General features: G+C 38.7%; 1 protein-coding gene across 2 annotated transcripts in view; it reads left to right on the plus strand.

Moving 5' to 3' along the window:
• The first annotated feature begins 7,729 nt into the window (after positions 1-7,729).
• Positions 7,730-22,239, plus strand: part of LOC145997499 (uncharacterized) — a 72,524-nt gene continuing 58,014 nt past the window's right edge. The window contains exon 1 of one of the 2 annotated variants that reach the window (XM_083134616.1): positions 7,730-8,003. In XM_083134616.1, the coding sequence (XP_082990742.1) occupies positions 7,949-8,003 (55 nt within the window). In that variant the 5' untranslated portion in view covers positions 7,730-7,948. The remainder of the gene's footprint in view (positions 8,004-22,239) is intronic. The other variant, XM_083134617.1, reaches the window with a different exon arrangement.

Consider the following 22,239-nt stretch of genomic DNA (forward strand, 5'->3'; position numbering starts at 1 on the left):
GTTCATTGTCCATGAAGTATTCCTAGACTAATGAAAGGCTATTTTGACAGAATATCACTCACAAACAAGTAAGATCGAAAAATCCGTTCAGAATTTAAGAGATTATTAGCTAAGTTGTTATTCATTTTCTGAACTGTCATGTTACTATTGCGGGAGAAGCAATACACGTATGGTTGGTTACATGAACATATTTTTTGAGGTAACAAAATGATTTAGGACACAAGAAATTCATCACCGTGCCAGTAATAATTCATCTATTTTTCATAATGACTTGGGTTGCATGGCGTGACCATTTCGAACACACTAGAACGTCAACCTCTATCCTGTGCAGCACACCCTGGAAACTTGATTTTTCAGGCAACGAGTCCCTGGTGCTTGGAACCACTGTCAAAGTAATAATTTATGAGGGTTTGTATTTTGAGTGTCAGCTTGTGTTTGTTTTCGCCCCTTCGTAACTTTAATCTAATCACCATTGAACCTTATCGTCGTCATTATCAAAATTAGCAGAAAAATGACTTAACCTTTAAACAGCCAATGGGTCATATATGACCCATGGTGCGGATTACAACATTGACGTGCTTTTAGGACCTTCATACTTGTATGTGAGGTTGCAAACGCTGACAGATGTTGAGACAAGACATTGAAATGTCATGTGGAAGAAACCCCCCCCCTTTCTCTAATATGCAAATTAGCTATTTTTAGCCAAAATGCAAATTGTACATATTGCTTCATATTTCAGCTTGTATGAGAACTAGAACTTGAAACAAGTTTCGCTTTGTTGCAAAAGGTCTACTCTTTGAAAACAATGCAAATGTTTGCGCCCTTTTTCCAAAATAACGGGAGAAGAGGGTGCGAACGCCAGATTTTTTTTTCATTGAAATTTTGGGACTTGGCCCCTCCCAACCCCATTTTTCTCACTTGGCCTTTCTGAATTGTACACGGTCGCGTGCTCTGGTGTTTTTGCTTTCAAACAAAAGTTATCCGAAGTAGATTGCTCAAATAGTATCCGAGATATAACGTTTTTCTGAAATAAGTGTAAAAATTTAAAAATCGCGTGCAAAGGCCGCGCCGAGAGAGGGGTTACTTTCGAAAACCTGGTCGGCTGTTTAAAGGTTAAATATAACAAATCAACCACAACTTACTGTTCCAAAAATGGAGTTGCATTAGTTCATACCTCTTAGAAAGTTGAGATGGTAGTTTCAATTGCACAGCGTTTCATTAGTGGATCAAGTCAAGCAGGCACGTATCCAGGAATTCCTTTCGGGGGGGGCTCAACACCATTTTTTTAAGGGGTATAGTAAGAACCTCACAATTGTATGTTCAAGACCAGTGGCGGCAATTGGGTTCCAAAACGGGGGGGGGGGGGTGCGGAGGGCGTTGCAAAGAAAGTTTACTTTCTCTTGGTAGACAAGGCTTAACATTAAGAGGCCATAATGTTGAGGCAAGGAAATGGGGAGCAACTATCCCTTAAATCGCAGCCACTGTAAGGTTGTCATTTTAATCAGTTCGTGAAATCGGAACATTTTTTACCACTCGACTTCTCTATTTCCATGCATTAACATAATTTGCCGCAAGCATCTCAGTAGGTGTGTTTGTCCATTTCTTCCCATCAGGAATCAAAACATCTACGGTGTCTTTGAGTGTTTTTACGAAGCTGTTACACATGCACGGGATGGACAATCCAGTCGACAACGCGAGATTCAAATTGTGGGCTGCGAACTGGACGCAGACAGCTCTCGAATATTTCTCTCTGATTCGCCTGAACACCACTAACCCATCTCCCTTCAGAAAATCCTGGGCACGCCTCTCTTTATCTCGGACACATTTTTTAAAATCATTCCGTATTGGAGATTGAAGTAAGATGCGTTCTTTCTGTAGGTTTGGATATGATCCTTTAGGGTGCTGTCGTCTGCCTGCCTTTACACCTAACCTTAACAAGGCCCTAATTTTCCATCCTTGTGACTTGGATTTTCAAGACTTAGGAAGGTTTCAGACCGAAGGGACACGCGATACATGTCGATTGGAATGGGCCAATCAACAGCAACGTTTCATACAGTAGCGACACAAAAGGCAGCACAAACCTAATCTTCAGGCGACACGGTGTGAAATCTCCCTTATTAGGCCACTGTCATTGTCACCTTGAAGTAGTAGCTCTTGTTGACCACAGAAAAAAAATATCCTCAACCGGTGGGAATGCTCCTCAGTTTTCTTCTCTCTCCTATATTTTCGTGCTTCTTCACTATAGCTACAGGCAACACCTTACGATTTGATATACACAGGACATGTACTATGTAGAGATTTTAACGAAAAATCGGTTGAAGTCAAGAATGGCTAGGTGACTCTGGCTCAGTTGGTAGAGCCCTGATTTGGGTCCTGGTAGAGTCTGCTATTTCCGCCTAAAATGTCTACATATGCAACATCTTCCTGCTTTCTTTTCTCGACATTCATAAAATTTTCGACTGTCTATTTATGGTAGTTAAGTGTTTGAATGTGTTTCGAACCCAGTAGGCTTAAACAAAAGTATTTTTTTATACCATGAAATTCTCGGACTGCATATACGAAATTTAGTTCTGGCAAAACTAAATCATCACTCAAAACTTTGATTTTCAGCTGATCCATGCAGCTTAATTCTGTTTTAATAAACCACTCCAATATCCGGTACTGCTGAAATATTCACTTTAGAGAGAGAGAGAGAGAGAGATAGATAGAGAGAGAGAGAGAGAGAGGGAGGGAGGCAGAGGGGCAGAGGGGCAGAGGCAGGCCTTGATCTCTTCGGCCCTCGAACCGAACTAGCAGTACACTGATGCCCCGGAAGTTCTGCTGTCGTCCATGTCTTCATTTTTGAATCACTATATCTTATAAAGCAATCAAGAGGACGCTGACTGATCTGATCACCAATCGACTGTATGAATTGTCAGATTTACCTCTGAAATCTCATTGACCGATTCTTTGTACAGATGAACCGAAAAATTGAATCCGCGTATTTATATCCTCATTATATTCTAGAACGTTCCGCAGATAAAGCGATTCGTTAATATTGCCAGTAGTTGACTCACTCCTTCTCTCATTCAAGAACGTATCCTCTCCCGCCTTCCGGAGATTAGAAATTACAACGAATCGCCCTACGTGTGGCGCTACCTTTGTTGTGCAGCTTCCAAATGCTGACAAGTCTCTACATAGTGCTCAAGTGCGCTTCGACAACACCGAAAGCGCAAGAAAAGTTTACGTGCAATATTATCAACAACAGGGTTATAGAACATCTCCGTCTTGCCTCGATAATTGTCTATCTCCTTAAATCATCGTCACATTATTCAAAAAGCCAAAAACCTAATTTTATCTAGAGTAAAATAAAAAAATCCTGGGGGGGGGTTGCTCGAGCACCTCAACCCCACCTCGGATACGTGTTATTAACAATAACAGGGTTATAGAACATTCTCCGTCTTTCCTCTATAATTATTTCTCCCAAATTATCATCACATTATTCAAGAAGCCAAAATCCTAATTTTATCTAGTGTAAACAGAAAAGGCCTCCCCGATGGCGCAGCAGTAGCGTCGCCGCCTTGTAATCAAGGGGTCCCGGGTTCGATACCCGGTGGAGGCACAAGTGGTTCGGATCCCACTTTAAACTGTAGGTACAGTCCCGATTAGCCTTACTGTGCATAAAGCGGACTTAAAACACCAACTCAAGTCAACTCAACTGTAAACAGAAAAAAAATCCTGAAGGGGGGCTCGAGCCTCCTGATTCCCACCTTGGATACGTGCTATTGACAATAATAAGTTTATAGAACACTCTTCGTTTTGTCTCGATAATTATTTATCTCAGATTTATAAATTTATTATTTTCACATTATTCAAGACGCCAAAAATCTAATTTTACTAGTGTAAATTGAAAAATTTCCTGAGGGGGGGGGGGCTCGAGCCACCTCATCCCCACCTTGGATACGTGCTATTAACAATAACAGGGGTATAAGACATGCTCCGTCTTGCCTCGATAATTATTTCTCTCCTTACATTATTTTCACATTATTCAAGAAGCCAAAATCCTAATTTTATCTAGTGTAAACAGAAAAAATTCCTGAAGGGGGGCTTGAGCCTCCTGATTCCCACCTTGGATACGTGCTATTGACAATAGTAAGTTTATAGAACACTCTCCGTTTTGTCTCGATAATTATTTATTTGAGATTTATAAATTTATTATCTTCACATTATTCAAGACGCCAAAAATCTAATTTTACCTAGTGTAAATTGAAAAATTTCCTGAGGGGGGCTCGAGACACCTTGGATACGTGCTATTAACAATAACAGGGGTATAAAACATGCTCCGTCTTGCCTCGATAATTATTTCTCTCCTTACATTATTTTCACATTATTCAAGAAGCCAAAAACCTAATTTTATCTAACGTAAACTGAAACATTTCCTGGGGAGATGTCGAGCCCCCTGTGCCCCATCTTGGATACGTGCTATTATCAATAACACGGTTACAGAACATTCTCCGTCTTGCCTCGATAATTATTTCTCTCCTTAAATTATTGTCACATTATTTTATTTCACACCACAAGAAACCAAAAAACTCATTTTATCTAGTGTAAACCTAAAACTTTCGGGGGGGGGGGGGGCTCGAGCCCCCTAAGCCCCCCCTCTGGATACGTGCCTGAAGTCAAGGCAGCTAATTCCGTGAACAATGTTGTTGTTTTCCCAAAGTCTCAAATATTTGCCTCAGGCAATAACCCTCCTAAAATGGACGCACCTTCTGTGGTGATAAATGACACGTTTGGTGCGAGTTCTTTCTGTATATTTTTCCCCAAAGGCATAACGCTGTCGCATTATAATGAAGACGTCCTGTGTTCGACTCCCCCCCCCCCTTCTGGTGGAAGCACAATGCACACTGGTTCCACGTTAAACTGTAGGTTTAGTCCCGATTAGCCTATCTGAGCATAAAAGTGGATTTAAAAACAAACTAATAAAATCGTCTTCTGGATACTTCGTGACATAACTTTTTTTCTTTACTTCAGCTGCATCTACAGATTCTGTTGACATTTTCGGCTGATTCATGTGACAAAATTTATGTGTGGAACGAGGATTTCTAAATAGGATAAGCCACTCATTAGCAATTGAATAATTCTGTAGCTTTTTCCATACATAACTGGTATATCAAAATTTATTCACTGCAGTATTGTAGTGATTATTGTGATTCCTTCTTATTAGTAAAATGAATATAAAGTTGATATTTCGCATACCATATTGATATTTGAAGATAAGAAGTATATAAAAATTGTAATGAAATAAAAAAAGGGACACTTCTGGAATTTTAATGAAGATCTAAATAAAACTATATTATACTCTCTAGGTTTATGCCTTCAGCAACAGAAGCCTTCCATCTGTCCCTATTCGGGGCAAGATCAATCCAATCTTTTCGATCCTTGCCGATTTCTTTTAGGTCCATCTCAACGTTATCCCTCCATCCTCGTCTTGGCCTTCCTACTGGTCTCTTACCATCAGGTTTCCCAACAAGAATCCTGTAAACTATTTTTTTCCTCTGCCATTCGTGTCACATGGCCTGCCCATCTAAGTCTTCTTGTTTAAATTATTCTAATAATAATAATTAAAAATTCAAAATAATGTATTGTGTTGCCGGTGGAAGTAACGCTAAGATGATGATTTTATTTGTTTATTTAGAGATTATTTTAACCATACCCAGGCCGGGATTTATATACGTATGTGGAGGCCCGGAGCTGCAGTCCTCAAGTTCGACCTAAATTCTGATATAATCTTGATCATCCCCTCATAATTTTGAGCCTACTAAGCCTACTAACTGCTTTTAATCATGGAAGTATTCATTTGATCACAGTTTTTGTTTCAATAGCTCTAGTATTTACTTTCACTTTCTAATGACAAAATTGGCTTTTTATGGGTTGATAATATGTGAATATTTCTAGCATAGATAATATTCACAAGTAAAATATACATGTTATGAACACCAGAATACACTTATTTATCGAATTATTCATATATCTCCAAGTATATGTACTTATTGAATTTGATTGGGTGGGCAATCGGGTGGGCACAGGAATTTTTGGGTGGGCGCTTGCCCACCCGTGCCCACCCCTGGCGCCGTCCCTGGATTACGTACACAATGTGGGGTGCACAGTAGTCTTGGATGCTATTTTTATGGGATAGAAACTTTTTGATTGTGCCCACCCAATGTTATACCCAAGTTTAATTCTCATCCCCAAAAGTTGGGTCCCAAGTTACTTACTCCCATGCCGGACTACATTTCTGGTGGGGTTTCAAACCCCAAAACTGTAGGTCCAGTTCCGCTTAGCTCTGATGATCGTAAAGTGGATTTGATCTTTTTTTCTGTTAAGATCCAAATTGAAATCGGCAATTTTTCAGCAATTATATATCTTTTGGTAAAATATGAACCTCATTTCCCATTTGAAATTGTTGAGTACCCCCATGTAACCACTCTAGCAGGCGCAAAGGCACACGCATGTATGATTATGTTAGGTGGAGTAAAATCATTATCTTATGCTGTTTCTTGACAGTCAGTAGAATTTCCCCCCACTGGAAATTTCTTAAATACCACACTGGGTATCACAATTATGGAGGAAAATATGCCTCCTTTGCCCCCCCCCGGAAAAAATTACCTTGCTTGAACCTCCATGGAAAAAATCCTACGAACGTCCATGACGTAACACCCCCCTTTCGAAAATCCTGGGCACGCCACTGGTCTGTTCATTGTTTATTATTGACTTGCCTGTATGTAGGCACAGGCACGTAGCCAGGGGGAGGGCTAAGGGGACTGAAGCCCCCGCCGAAATCCTACAAATATCTAATTTAAATAGTGTATGGTGGTAATAAATTTTACTACCGTAGCAGGATTAAACATTAGATTGAAAAAAGTTTAGTGTATAATAGAGGAACAAGATTTTACTTTTATATTCTATAATTTAATCCAAAGAATAAATGGATCCACAGCTCTCAAAATGTATACTTTTCTTTGCGAGAGGTCACGCAATGTAAACTTCATGAGTAAAATTTGCCCCTAACTTTTAAAGCTTTTTTTTAAACGGAATGTGTAAAAATTATAAATAACAAAATCCAATAACTATGAATTTCAGTACACTAACTGTACAAAATGTAAGAAAAATAATGGACAGCACTTGTGTTGGATATTCACTCATACGGTGGATCCAGTAGCAAAGTCTCTCCATTTGCATAATAATAATAATAATAATAATAATAATAATAATAATAATAACAACAACAACAACAACAACAACAATAAATTTGGATTAAAATTAGTTTATTTTTAGTAAAATGACAATTATAACCGTGGTATAATAATTATTATTGTCATTATTATTTGTACTAATGAAGTTTTATCAGCGACCTGCCCCCTCTACAAATATTTCTGGCGACGCCTGTGCTGATAAGGGATGACCCCCCCGAAATATAATCCTGGCTACGTGCCTGTGTAGGCAGCTTGGCCGTTCCCAAATTACGCAGGCATATTTTTTCCCTTCATTTGTTTCCCACGACGAGTGTTCAATCGAAATGTGGCTTGCAGCACTTAAGTTGCGCTGACACAGGGCTGCACGAGTCGAACAATAAGCCAAGTCGTATCGTGCCTGATTATCGGTTCCGCAGATCAAGTATTCGCCGGCTAAAAAAGCTTCCAATGCAATAAAGACTCGTAGCTTCTACATCCGGGACACAATGTATTCAAGCGGCCAAGGTTAGCATTGAGACAAATCGGCAGCGAAACTTTCCCCCTTGAACACCTTCTTCGATAGAATTCTGCTCCGAGGGGGAAAATGGAGGCTGTCGCTCTACCTTTTCCAAGCGAATGACGTCACCACCAAAGTTGTTTTGTTTTCGCGTGGAGTTGAAATACCAATGTGACAGCGGGAAGCGCATTGAGTGTCTGTCGCCTCCTTCAGAAACATGTTGATTCTTGCACTTATCAGCTGTGCTGTTCTCTGCGTCTCGGCGGAACCGCGTGAGTACCAAAAAGGTTTATTTCACTGTGCTTATTATTAGTCATTACAGTTCAGATTGTGGATAGATTCTGCGTAGGTTAACTTAGGTATGTTGTTCATGGAATTCTATGCTTGGAGTGTATTAGCTTGTTGCATTTGGTTGTTTCCAAACGTTTCGTCTATGAAACTACTTTTATTACTGAAAGGCTCCAAACCGCTGCAATTTACGAGCACCGTAACGTCCACAAAGTACTTTTTAAGTGCATCTTCGAAAATCAATAATTTCCGTGGTTACGTTGGCAAAATCTCCAAATATATTTTACACCAATTTTTCATTCATTCCCTGTACAGGGTCAACGAAGTTATGAATAAAGTGTTTTATACAGCGTATGTTGATACACCTGCAGATTGAATTGTATCTTCTGCAAATATGCTGTATAAAGAAACATACTGCAGTGAGTGTACAACTTACAAGAATCGTCAGCGACAATCGGTCCCACCGGATCCCTGTAACACCCTCATCCCTTAAATTTGTCCAAGTAGTGCATGAGGCTACAGTTGCCAGAATATCACTTTAATAATGCAAAATGTTAGTTTCCATCCTTGGTATGTATGCTATCAGAAAAAGTAGGATTAATTATTTAAAAAAAAACACTTTTTTCGTATCAATCGAAAGCCCTAACATGGAGCTATTCTGCAAGAGAACGGGCGTTTTCAGTAAATTGCCGTACGTTACGACGCCAGGGGTACCGTGTTCGAATCCCAGCCTGGGCATGGATGTCTGGGAGTGTTCATTCTTCAGTTTCATCACTCATCCCCATCTTCGCAAATTAGCGAAAAGTGGCACAAAAAGCGAAGAAAAAAAAAGCAAATGTAGAATGGGAACAACTTAAAGGAAATGTTCTGTCCCTGAACTCGTTAAAGAACCAAACTAAAAAGGGTTGTGGAAGGAGAAACCGAAAACTAGTTTAATGAAATGTGGATTAAATACTAGAATATGAAAATATAATCTGGTCCCATTATTTTACACTCAATTTTCTCGATCGAACGCAGTTTTATTTTCAGTTTTCTGTTACGTTATCTAATAACTAAAAGTTATCAACTTTTTAGCTAATAAGTGTAATTAGTAAACTTTCTGCTTTAGTAACTTGAACGATGGCAATTTCCAAGGGGGAGAGGTCGACCCATCCCCTTCCCAAAGCCCCTGATTGGACATCATCATAATCAATCTTTCCAAGGATAAGATCGGAGCTACGTTGACGATTGTTGTCCTTAACCACGTAATTTCCACATGAAATAACATGGAACTGTTGACAGGCGAAAATACAAGAGTTCTTAAACGTCCAGTTCCAGAAACCACAGATTCTAATGGGTTCTATTGGGTTCTATCTGGTCAACAGGACCAGAACTTTTTTTCCTCGCACTATTTAAATTCAGTCCAAGTTGCATATTGTTGTATACCGTATTTAAATTCCGGAAAATGGTTTCGGGACCGAACTGAAATACTTTAAAGCTAAAAAGGTGCTTTACTGTCCAGAACCCATTTACGCTTGTTGAGTTTATTTACAATTGCTGAACCTTTAACAACCCTGGAAAATACAATAAACCCGGATTAGGTTACGATTCGACACCAAAATCGTTTCCGGATCTACTGGGCGTAAATCTGCCTTTGCGTTTTTAGCAAGATGATTTCTGTCGAGAGATTTCAAAATACTGATAACATTTCGGATCGAGCGAAGGTAGCAACCTCGGTGCGAGCTCATTAGAAAGGTACCTTGCCATAGTGAATGTGATTGTCACCACGCTCCTGCTGCCCCTTTTCCCTGTATCCATTGACTGGAGGATGCCCCTGAGTTCACCCACCCCTATTCTCCTGCTTGGCAGTCAATGTGGGTAATGTTATTGAAAGTATTTTATCTTTCTTTTTATATGTGGTGTTTTAAGTAGGCGTTGGTTTCTACTAATAAGAAAGATAGAAAAAGTTTACGGTTCACATCACCCTTTGGCGAAATTCTCAAATCTTCTACAGTCTAAGCGTCTGCTAAATGCTTTGGCTAAACGCTGGGAAATAGCTTCCGAGGGAACAGCTCACATCCACCTGTTCCACCAACCCCAAGACTAGTGTTTCAAGGCACGCAGCGGCAGGACAAGAAAGCGAATGTTGCGAGTGTTGTATGATCGACCGGCTGAGGACGAAAGCCTTTAGTTCATTGAACTTTGCAGATATAACAACAAACCAACACATCCTAGCTGAATTCAAAACTAAAACGAAATCATACACAAGCCATTTTCAAACGAGTTACTACAACTCTGTAAAATGATTAACTGGATATTCTTGCAGTGGCAAATAATATTGTTGTCCTTGTTTAATCCTGAGAAGGGAGTCTGGAACAGGTCGGGTTTTGTCACATTAACAACTTCTACTAATCTAGCGGACGTCATGAAAAAAGTCTGCCACCTGTGTACCATTATTGCATTGAGGACGTTTGAATTACAAGAATACTCAACTCTACGAAAAAACGTCAACTTAACCCTTTACCTGCCAATGTTCCCAATTGGGAACATCAACTAATTTTCAATTTAAAACTATACTGAAAATTTTGTTTTCAAAGTTTTCTTTTTTCATCTATTAATTTAGGGTGTATATTTATTATTAACAACATTTAATTAATATTTTCATTATTATCGTCTGGATAGTATACTATGAAATTACACAAAAATGGTTAAAATTGCATTCATAACATTATATATTTTTTATTTACACCCTAATAAATTACTTTTTTCTTCTTTGTACAATATCGGGCAGAACATAATGCTAGTATTACATGAAATGCATTAGAATGGGTTTTTCATTGATTTCTATTAATCTGGACCTAAGTTTATTATCATGTTCCCAAATGGGAACATTGGCGTTTTGCATGAACAATGGTTACAGACAACAAATAACTCGCACGAAAAACTGAAGAGAAATTTTATTTTCTCACAGTTGTGAGGCAAGATTGTTTTGTAAATTGGTCAACAATGGAAATAAAGTCATGCTTATTGTTGGCTACAAGTATATTTGAAATAATTGTTTTTACATTGTTTGTATAACAAAGATCCCGGCTTGTTTTGTGCCACGTTCTGTTAGCAGCTTCTGTTGATTCATGCCGTCTCGTTGTTATAAAATTCAGTCTTTCAACAACATTTGTACGAACAACATGGCATCGAATCGTTTCCTAACATTGGAAGCAGCTTTTCAGTATTTGAATGAAATTTTAGATGACGATACTGAAGACATTGGAGATGTAGTGGATATTTGTCAGTTGCCTCCAGAAGAAACTGCAGATCTTACGGATGAGGAAAAAATTGATGACAACGTTTTGGAAGAAGTGGTTCCTTCAGATGTGTGTGGTGAATTGGTTGTCACAACTAACGTGGAACAATCTACTCCGGAGTCTCTTCAGCCAACCACATCAAGAAAGGCTAAAGGGGCATCAAGTAAACAGGTAGGACATCCTTCGTGGAAGAAGTCTACGGTTATAGAAAACAATTCGCTCCATTGCGATGATTCATTTCAGTGCTTATCCGACAAACACCCAGAATTACTGTCACTGGAACCTATTGAGTTGTTTCATAAAATTTTACCAGAGACATACCTCGAGCATCTCTCTTCAATGACGTGCCTATATGCAGCTCAAAAGGGCAAAATTGTGTCGTTCACCAAACATGACATAGCTCAGTTCTTTGGTTTGCTTCTAATCAGCGGTTATCACAATGTTCCAAGGGAAGATATGTACTGGTCAACAGCAGAAGACGTGACTGTACCAATTGTCCCAACTGCGATGCCCAGGCAGAAGTTTCGGGATATAAAGAAATATTTCCACGTTATGGACAATACTCAATTGAAACAAGCTGATAAACTTGGAAAAATTTCACCATTATATGATGAGCTAAACAACAATCTTCAGCAATATGGAATTTTTCATAAACAACTCAGCATCGACGAATCAATGGTTCCCTATTATGGGCATCATTCTTGCAAGATGTTCATAAAGGGAAAACCGATTCGTTTCGGTTTCAAAATCTGGACTCTTAGTTCAAGTGATGGATATCCTTATGTTATGAAAATCTATCAAGGAAAGGAAGAAGATGAATCTAACTCACCACTTGGGACTAGAGTGGTGAGAGCCTTATTGAATGTTGTCACTAATCCTCTGCAAGTTGAAGTTTTCTTTGATAATTTCTTTACCTCATACACATTGCTGAAAGAGCTGAAAATAAAGGGGTTCAAAGCAATAGGTACAGTACGAGAAGGAAGGACTGGTAGATGTCCCTTGGTACCAACAAATGAAATGAAGAAAAAGAAAAGAGGAGAGTTTGACTTTCAATGTGATGGTGATATTTACATGTGTAGATGGAATGATAATTCCGTAGTCACCTTGGCATCCAACTACCAGACACACTTGCCATTAGGAACAGCAAAGCGGTACTCTCGGCAATCAAAGAAGAGGATTGATGTCCCTAAACCTCACTTAGTACGAAAGTACAATAAAGGAATGGGGGGCGTCGATGTCTTCGACCGTATGCTGTCCAGCTACAGACCTCAGCTGCGAGGGAAAAAATGGTGGTGGAATTTATTTTCCAATGCTTTGAATGTGGCAGTTGTTGCAGCCTGGAAAATTCACCAAGAACTTCATGGGAAGAGTTCAAAGAATCACTTGGATTTTCGAAGAGAAGTAGCTACCTTCCTTATTCGCAAAAATCCACGAACATCTTCGAGGCCAGGACCACGATTTGAAATCCCAGGGTCTATGAGGAAAACTGATGGTCATTTTCTGATTGAAGCAGGACAAGGAAGGTGTGCATTTTGCCAAAAAAATGCTCGCCTACAATGTCGCGAGTGTGCAAGAAATATGCATTTACACTGGCTTATCACCAGTTTAGGACATTCTGTGTGTGTGTGTGTATATTTTTTTTTCATTTTCAAATTTGTAAACTCACCAGTTTAGGACATTCTGTGTGTGTGTGTGTATTTCTTTTTCATTTTCAAATTTGTAAACTACATATATTTAAAACTTGGTATTGCTACATTTTCAATAAAATAAACCCTTTTCTCCTTGAGAAAAATTGCACAAGGATGTTTTCTCATTTTTATACAATTATGTTATCCTATTATGTATTTGTATTAGTATTTTGTATTTTGAAGGTTGTATTGTTGTCTGACTCTCTGTAAGCTTATATGTAATATTTCTGTACATTTACTATGCTAATATATAAACGGAAAACATGCTGGTCCAGTTGAATTATAATTAGAAAACTCTGTAATAATACTTCACATGAAACGCCAATGTTCCCAATTGGGAACACTCCAGTTTACATATAGAGAAAATAAAAAATTATATTTTTTTTAAATAATTCTCTTTAATGTACATCAAAGAGACACAAATTACTGATAAACTCATTAATTTCAAATCCAAAGACAATTCGGCATGTAAAAGGTTAATCTACGAATAAAGAGATGAAACAGGTTCCGACAAAACATTATTTTTGTTTCTCAGATCATTCATAAATTTATATTATCAATTTTTTCTTTCTTGCGCATCAACAATTATATTTTTAATGTTTTCTTTATATTTGCTATATCACATTTGCTTTAAAACTATTATTGTCATATAGTTTTAACGTGCCTCATGTTTGTCACTTCTGACAATTTGTAATACAGTATATGTATCGTATATTGATTTGGTTTATTTCAATAAGGGTTGAATTTTACTTGATCTACTGTATTATATTAAGGCACCCATGCGGGGGTGGGGGTGGGGGTGGGGGCAAGTGCAGGTTGACCTGTTCCCCTGCCTGATTTATTACCGCACGCCACTGATCCTAACAAATTTATTAACCCAGTGATAGCGTACATGATTAGTTTAGTGCAGAAAACCTGGTGTAAATAGATACCTCTTACGGTTTTCATGATATACGTTTTCAAAATTTGGGTTGTGCGACTTTTGAAACACTCTGTAGTATGCACAATTGCTAGTAGGTAGTTTCCTGGCGCCTGATTTTCAGAGCTGGCGCCTAGCTTTGAAGAACATTTTTCGAGCAATGATTGATTATATATACTCGTATTATGCCTCTTTTATGTCAATTATGTGTGTATAATCACGTTCAATATTCTACTATGATTGACATTTTTTTGTAGAAGATTCATTTCATTCATATATTTAATGATGCTTTCTTTCTTTGCTCTTTTGGCACATTATGAACTTTCTAGGAAAGTGTCCGTGTATCTCTCAGCATTTTCTCCATGAACCGTTAAAACGATTAGTTGCTTATCTATTTTATTTTCATCAACAGCTATGATATTATCAGACTGCCTGTTTAGCAGTAAGCGGTCTCTTCGCACAGGCTGTGCTGCGTAATCCACCATACTCTAGATTTTATAACAGAATACGTCGCATGAAGGCACGATAATACAGACGATATGTCGCATTCGTTCGAAAGGGTAATTACAAACGATACTAGGATTGTTTTCGCAATTATTGTTCATGTTAAATTTTATTTTGCACATTTACAGTGCATATTTTTAAAGTTTTTACTGCATATTTTCAGTGCATAGAAATTCTCAGTCTAATTTAACAGACCAACCTGCCACCTGGTGGAACGTTTCAAGAGATAGTTTTTTGTGTAAATATTCTTAAGTGATGATCCCTGTAATGTTTCCATTAAAAGAATTAACATAGCCTGCTGTAAGATTTAATTTTTTTGACTGAACTGCGTCTTCCGAAACACCGTAAAGTTAATTCAAAGGATTCTTTATTGATGGGAAGCTACCGAGCATTTTATGCACAGTGTTGCAAACTATGGAACTGATTAACCACTAATGTACGCTCATAAATCCCTGAAGTGGCTACGCCTATAACCGCTATTAACCAACAAATATCATCGCTAATGAGTGTTGAGATAACGGGCAAAAAAGAATAGACCATTAATCCTCACGCTTCGTTATCTATTTGCTTCTGAAACGTTTATTGGCATTTCCTTTCAGTCTATCGATACATTGGGCGGTCATGATTAGAAGGTCAAATATTCGTTCAAGTTTTTGTGACAAATGCCTTTAAGTGGCGTACTTAGAGAGGGGTTTGTCTGGGTTTAGTTTAGCTAAACATGCTCTATACACACACACAAACATTGGCATGCAAAATATTAAGTGTTTTCATTAACAGTAAGTTGCAAATATACACTATACATATACGTACAGGTTAAATAATTAATAAGAAAGTTTCTGTTTTTCTATATCTAAGTTATTGGCGTCGTCGGGTGACTCAAGGGCAGACCATGGGCGTGCGCAGTCCTTCTGATAAAGTGGGGGGGGGGGCAAAAACCTTGATGAAAGTTCAGTCGGAGAAAGAAAAGTCTAATTCCTTCTCACTGTTTTATTGTATTGATGGGTACAGCCAGTTGCCCCCCCCAACTTTGGACGGAAATGAGTTCTATGGGGGGCAAGGGGAGCAAACATTGATGGCTAAGTGTGCCTGCAGGGGCAATTTCTTCCCTGAACTTCAAATTTTATGCAAATAAAAATAATTTCGTAAACTTTTCTTTGCTCGCAATACCTGGTTTTCTTGGTCTTATCAAGTTCAGAACTTTAGTTAGGGGGCGGCGGGAGTCGGCCCTGGGTGCCAAACGATCTAAATAGAAATAAGTTGTAAAATTGATTGATTGATTTACGCTAACCAGGACAGACTACAGTTTAAAGTGAGATCCGAACCACTGTGCCATGTGCCTCCACCAGGTATCGAACCCGGAGCTCCTTGATCACAAGGCACAAGGGTTGTAAAAGAGATAATGCATTGGCGTCCCGTGAAATTATATGCGCCCTGTTAAATCAACATTGATTTCAGCCCGCAAAAAAATTGGATACAAAAATTTTCTTTCTCGCTTCGCTCGCAATGTATCATTGTTCTCTGTAATGCATTGTAAATTACCAGACAGAGGAATGAAACTTGTCTTAGTTGATTTCGTTTTAAATGCATGAACAATTGTTTTGAGGAAAGGAAGCGTGCACATTTGAGAAACAATTTATGTAATTTTTACTGTTGGTTTATTGTGAGATGGATGAATTGGATGTGTACTGTATTTAAATAATATATGTTGTATACATATACATGTATTAAAGAAACTTTGAATACGTAAACAATTTAGTGTCCACGTCAGCCCATGTTGCATAATGTGAAACATAATATCGTGCATGAAAGTTATACATGTTAATGTAAAAATGAATTATATTTGGAATGCATTTATCAAGCATTTTCCGTCTTTCAAAAATAGTTTGCGTGCTTGTTTTCCATTATTAATGTGAAATTGAAAGTTTTGAAAAAAAAAAATCAAATCGTTTCTTCGAATACAAATGCTTTAGCACCTCCTTTTTAAAAAAAATTACGAGGGTAATAAACGTATTTGATACTACTACTACTACTACTACTACTACTACTACTACTACTAATGTTGGTCCCGAGTTCGAATCCCGGCTTGAGCATGGATGTTTGTGAGTGTCCATTCATCAATTTCATCATGTCACTCATCCCCATGTTCGCAAATTAGTCAAAAGTAGCGCAATAAGCGAAGTATTATTATTGGTACGTATACTCTGGTACTTGCCCTCCCCCAGACAAAAAAAAATATCTTGGGGGCCTCCCACATGGCGCAGTGGTAGCGTCGTCGCCTTGTAATCAAGGGGTCCCGGGTTCAATACCCGGTGGAGGCACAAGTGGTTCGGATCCCACTTTAAACTGTAGGTCCAGTCCCGATTAGCCTTACTGTGCATAAAGTGGACTTAAACACCAACTCAACAAAAAATCTTGGTTGCGCCTCTGGGTACAGCGTATATAGTGTGCGTCCGGACCCACCGAAAATCACTCTTATTAGAAGAATTCCAGCATCTGTGACACAAAAGTTCTCTGTTCTCCTCCCCTTAATTTTTTTTCTTTGTGGTTCAGACTAATTTACATGTTAACATGATTTCATACAGCAGATTCAAAACATATAATTTATTCATTTCCAATTTGTGACCAATTTATTCTGCGACCACTAGGCTAACGAATAAAATGCGCGAGTCTTAATAACAAGTGATTTGCTGGAGAACGAAGTGAGATCCAATTAAGTAGTTGCTGGGAACTTTCGTAGGCTTGAAAATATTGTTTAATAACGCTAATAAAATTTCTCTACATTAAATTTCTAAGTGGAGGGAGGGGCAACTGCCCCCCTTGCCCTCCGTGTGAACGCCTATGGAGCAGACAACATATTTTAAAGTTGGCTCTATTTCTCTTCTGTCTTTCGCATCCTGTATTTATTTGCTTAATTCTGTCACTCTTCCCCTCTCCTCTTTCATATTGTTTTCCTACCTTCTTTCTCTCTTAGCCTTTGTTTTCTTTACCCTTCTTTCTTTTCCTTACTCTTCCCTCTTTTTCGTATTTCTTCCTCTCTATCTCCCTTCCTCGCACTAAAGAAAATTCCCTTTTTCTCAGGAACCAACTCGCCCGACCCTGTGGCCGAGTGGTTAGCACATCGCGCTGCGACGCCAAGGGTCCCGGGTTCGAATCCCGGTCGGGCTTGGTTGTTTGTGAATGTCCATTCATCCATTTCATCACTCATCCCCATCTTCGCAAATTAGCCAAGAGGCACAAAACGCGAAGTAAAATAAACTAAATCAAATCAAATCAAAAAAAATCAGGAACCAACTCTTCCTTAATACGAACGGGGGGGGGGGGGGGTGCGATCGTTACTGGAGCGTAGATGTGAATGAAGTTTTATTCCTCTGTATCTTTTCATTTCTGTCTCTTACTTCTGCCATCGTTTATTCTATCTGTTATCCCTCCAGTGCTTCTCAGTTGGCTGTTTGCAATAGATTACCCAAGGTTATTTGAGGCTGGGCTAGTGCTTCCTTGCTCATCCAGTGTCGTCTGTTAAATAGACCACGTTATTTACATTCTTATGGCCTCGTGAACGTCGTCTTGTTCTATCCCCGGTGGAGGCACATGGGAGTTCGGATTCCAATGTAAACTGTCGGTCCAGTCCCGATTAGCCTATATGTACATAAATTGAACTTAAATAACAAACTTTGACTTTTAAAAATATTTAGCATAGTAACCACGTCAATGTTAGGCCATTGAAAGAAAATCACAATTTCATTTCAAATCAACATTTTCAGATCCCGACGTTTGAACAGGTTGTTCGTTGATTGCAAACTTCACGATGGAGTTCGACCATTGAGAAGGCGCTTCTAAATTTAGCATCCGACAAAATAATGAATCTCCTTTGATAGAAGGAAACACAGTTAATTTATATCCGTTTCTCTCTTCTATTTGCTTCTTGCTCCTCTTCCCGGGTACGTCGGTAGGGGTCTTCGGGGAGCAGTACCCCCGAACTTTTATAAATTTTCCGTGGGTTTGATGCAAATTAATATTATAAAAACTCTGCAAATTATTTATTTAGAAAAGTTTACACGTGAATCTCAATCTGTTTCATATTTTTTGGCTATTGAACTATAGATATGTATATACGTATAATAACCCGTGGGGGCCAGTGCCTACCTACCCCCTACCAGAGGTTGGAAATCATCCAACCAGTTACAGGGTGACGTGTGGTCAGCACGATGAACCCCAAGTCGTTGTTGTAGGTTTCCATGACCGGATTACGCTACGAGTCATTCCATGTGAAATCAACACAGCCCCCAACCTGATCATCTCTGATCTCCATGAAAATTGGGGAGTTGAAACTATGCACGAGTCTCGTTTGTCTTGTAATTGTAAAATTATTCAAGGTCAAAGTTCCCAGAAATTGCCCTTTCTCAGCTCGTTTAGCTAAATGTGCTGAAACTCTCCTCCTGTTTAACTAAGAAAGCTGAGATAAAGTTTATTGTGCAGGGAATGGAACAAGCGTTCCAATGATATGTAACACGCCTACCTTTGGATAGAAGGAAAATATTGTCACGTAACCTTGGCTTTTGACCTTGAAAATCTCAACACGTGTCATCTCCAAATATCGTGAAAAAAAGATATTCTGAAACACATGAAAAATCAAACTGGGACTGTAATGGATTCAGAAGATACAAAATGATATGTATAGCTGTGTGACTGATAAAGGCCTCATTACAATGTATTGGGGTGAGTTTAAGGTCCCTTAACACCCCAGTTACGCTGGGTACATTTGGTGATGATAGAAACATGCGAGGCACAGGGGAAACCATAGTTGTGTGTGTGTCAAGCAGAGGTCCACCATATTGAATTCAACTCAAACATTTTCAATGGAAAGGGGTGATGTGAAATAGCTATCAAACCAGGCTATAAGAATTTCACGAGAAATGCACGACAAGCAGCTAACTAACCCCTCTCGTTCTCTCTGTATGTCAGGCGAGCGGCTACACAACCATAGACGTCCGGAGGATTTTTTCCAGGGAGGGGCAAGGAAGGTATTTTCACCAGGGGGGCAAACAAGGCACATTTTCTCTAATAATAGTGTTGTTTCCTCAAAAAAACATTGCTTAAATTTGAATTGATCATATTTATGCAATAATTAACACATATTATTGGGGCTGAAATGAAATTATATGTCAAAAATATATAACTTTTGGTTGACTTTCATTTTACAGGGGGGCCACGACCCCTCTTGCCCCCTTCCGGACGCCTATGTTCACAGCCATGATCCCAAGTAGTCGAAGAAACAAATTGAAGAAAGTTCAAGGTTGAATTGTGAACAATATTGATTCTAACAATAAGTTCGACAAACAATGGATACACAAGTCACTCCAGAGATAGCCAGGTGTGACATATTCGCCCATATGTTACATAAGAGCTCCGCAGGCTGGCCATCCGACCAGCGCCTCCCCGTCCTTGACACGGTTGCAGATAAGATGCTTGTGGAAAGTTGGCAGCCCTGAGGTTTGAGTGTCTTATGTCTCCCTGGGTAGAGGGGAATCCCACTTGCGCAATGCATGCTCACACGTGGGAAATTGTAGCTGCCTCTAACCTAACCAGGTATCATTACAATTGTAAGGAAAGGGTTCTGGGTTTGATACCCGGCGGAATGATTCAGATGCCGCTTTAAACTGCAGGTCCGGTTCCGATTAGCCCATACGTGCATAAAGTTGACTTAAAACAAAAGTCAAAAGTGAGAAAATGTGGCAGAGCTTTTAAAAAATGATGTTTTTGCAATTATTGTAGGGCTAAGGGTTCTCACGTCGTTGATGTAAGCATTAATAATAATAAAGTGCGAAGTTTTACATATTTGTCTTAAATGAATTACATTCTTGTTTCTTCGACTCCGATACACCATTTTTATAGCGTCTATAAAATTTTGCGTAATATTTCCCAATTACTTGGTTCTTTTGTATATTTCTCCATATGTCCGCTTTATTTATGTCGTGAGTGTCCCGTCATCTAACTACCAATCATCATCATCATCGTCGCGATGAAAAGAAACACGAACATCTCTGAGGGTCTCTATAAGGCGTTCTCAATATTTCTTCCGAAGAGGAGAGGAGGTGCTCAATAAAATATTTCGTAATTCAAGACAAAACGTGTCATTTGAAGGTAGATTTGGATTTTCCCGAGTTCTTTACTGACCTCCGTGGCGGAGTGGTTAACGGTGTGCTACGGCGTCCCGGGTGTGGGTGTTGTTTGTGGCTTCATCAATTCCAACAAATCGTTACTCATCCTCGTCGTTTCGATTAGACAAAAGTGACAGAAAAACCTAATCAAATCAATCCACAAGCGCTTCGGTTCGAAAAGTTTCATTTATTTCCGAGTGTTGGTTTCCAAGAGACACGTGTCGCTTCAGTCTGAAAGCTCCTTGAAATGAATTTTGAGAAAGTGCTTTCAAGTGTCACATTTCAGACTCCAATTTTTGTAAGTTTTTCTTCATTAAACGTTTCCAGTACTCATGACATAGAGTCAAATAGTATTTGCGGCCTCCCCGATAGCCTAGTGGTAACGTCGGCGCCTTGTAATCCAGGGTTCGTGGGTTCGATATCCTGTAGAGGCACATAGTGGTTCGGATCCTACTTTAAACTGTAGGTCCAGTCAGGGTGCGAAATCATTGAAGACTGGTGTGGGGGGGGGAGAAGGATCTTAATTTACAAACCCCCCTCTCCCCAAGAAACATAAATTATGCGATATGCATATTTATAATGTTATTAAAAGTAAAAATAAATTACTAATTTAAAATATTATTATTAATTATATATAAAGAAATGTATTTGTTATATATATATATATATATATATATATATATATATATATATATATAATATACAGATATTATAAAGTAGCAAACTATTTCCTTTACTAACCGGTTCAAGATGTCAATAAATTATGAAATAGTTGAAGTGGTTTTATTATGTGTAAATTTTTATTTACTTCTTGTTTTATGTTAATATAAATCAGTTTTGTTCATGGACGTCCCTGGAAAATGAATGTCCAACTAGAAATTTTATATTTTACACAATTTCATTTCAGTCACAGTAATTTATGTTAATTATTATAAATACCTTGAAGAAACATGATAATTTCAGACTGAAATAGTGTTTTCTTAGTGGCCATCACTATTACACCTTTGCCCCACCCTGGAAACAAATACCTTGCTTTCCCCTCCCTGAAAAAACTCGTGCGGACGTCCATGGTTAGATTTCACAGTTATTATTGTCTTGGATTCTTGTTTTAGTTTTATTGTGCGTGTTGGTGTAGATTTGTTAACGATCTCTTGAAAGAGAGAAAGCATTCAACATTCACAACTACACTCATTTCTGTGTGTTTTCCATATTATTCTTTGTAAAGTATATTTGAAATTAAAAGTACGTAATTGCTTATCTTTTGTTTGTTTAACAAAAACTCTCCGCTCGCCGAAATTTTTGGTGGGGGAAATTTTGAGGCCAAGGTTGTTGGTGGTTGTTTCCCCCCAGGATTTCGCACACTGGGCCCAGTCCCGATTAGCCTTTCTGTGCATAAAGTTGACTTGAAACAACTCTCTGCGAGGGAGATGAAAATACTCCCCGAACTGTCTTTTTAAAGTCAAACATTTGTTCCGAGAATTTGTTGTTTATTTTCTGACCTACGCTGAGGAACGATCAAGATTTCTCACTAACGTTGATTCTACGCCGAGTGCTCGTAATTTTTCCCTCCATCTTTCCGGATGCTCTGAAAACCTTCGACCGTGACGTGGAACACACAGAACACGCCTCGGCTAATAACTGAGCAAATAGCTGAGGAATATGAAAAGGTG

This window comes from Lepisma saccharinum, chromosome 13 (genome assembly GCF_977018435.1).
Source record: "Lepisma saccharinum chromosome 13, izLepSacc3.1, whole genome shotgun sequence".
Lineage (NCBI taxonomy): Eukaryota > Metazoa > Arthropoda > Insecta > Zygentoma > Lepismatidae > Lepisma > Lepisma saccharinum.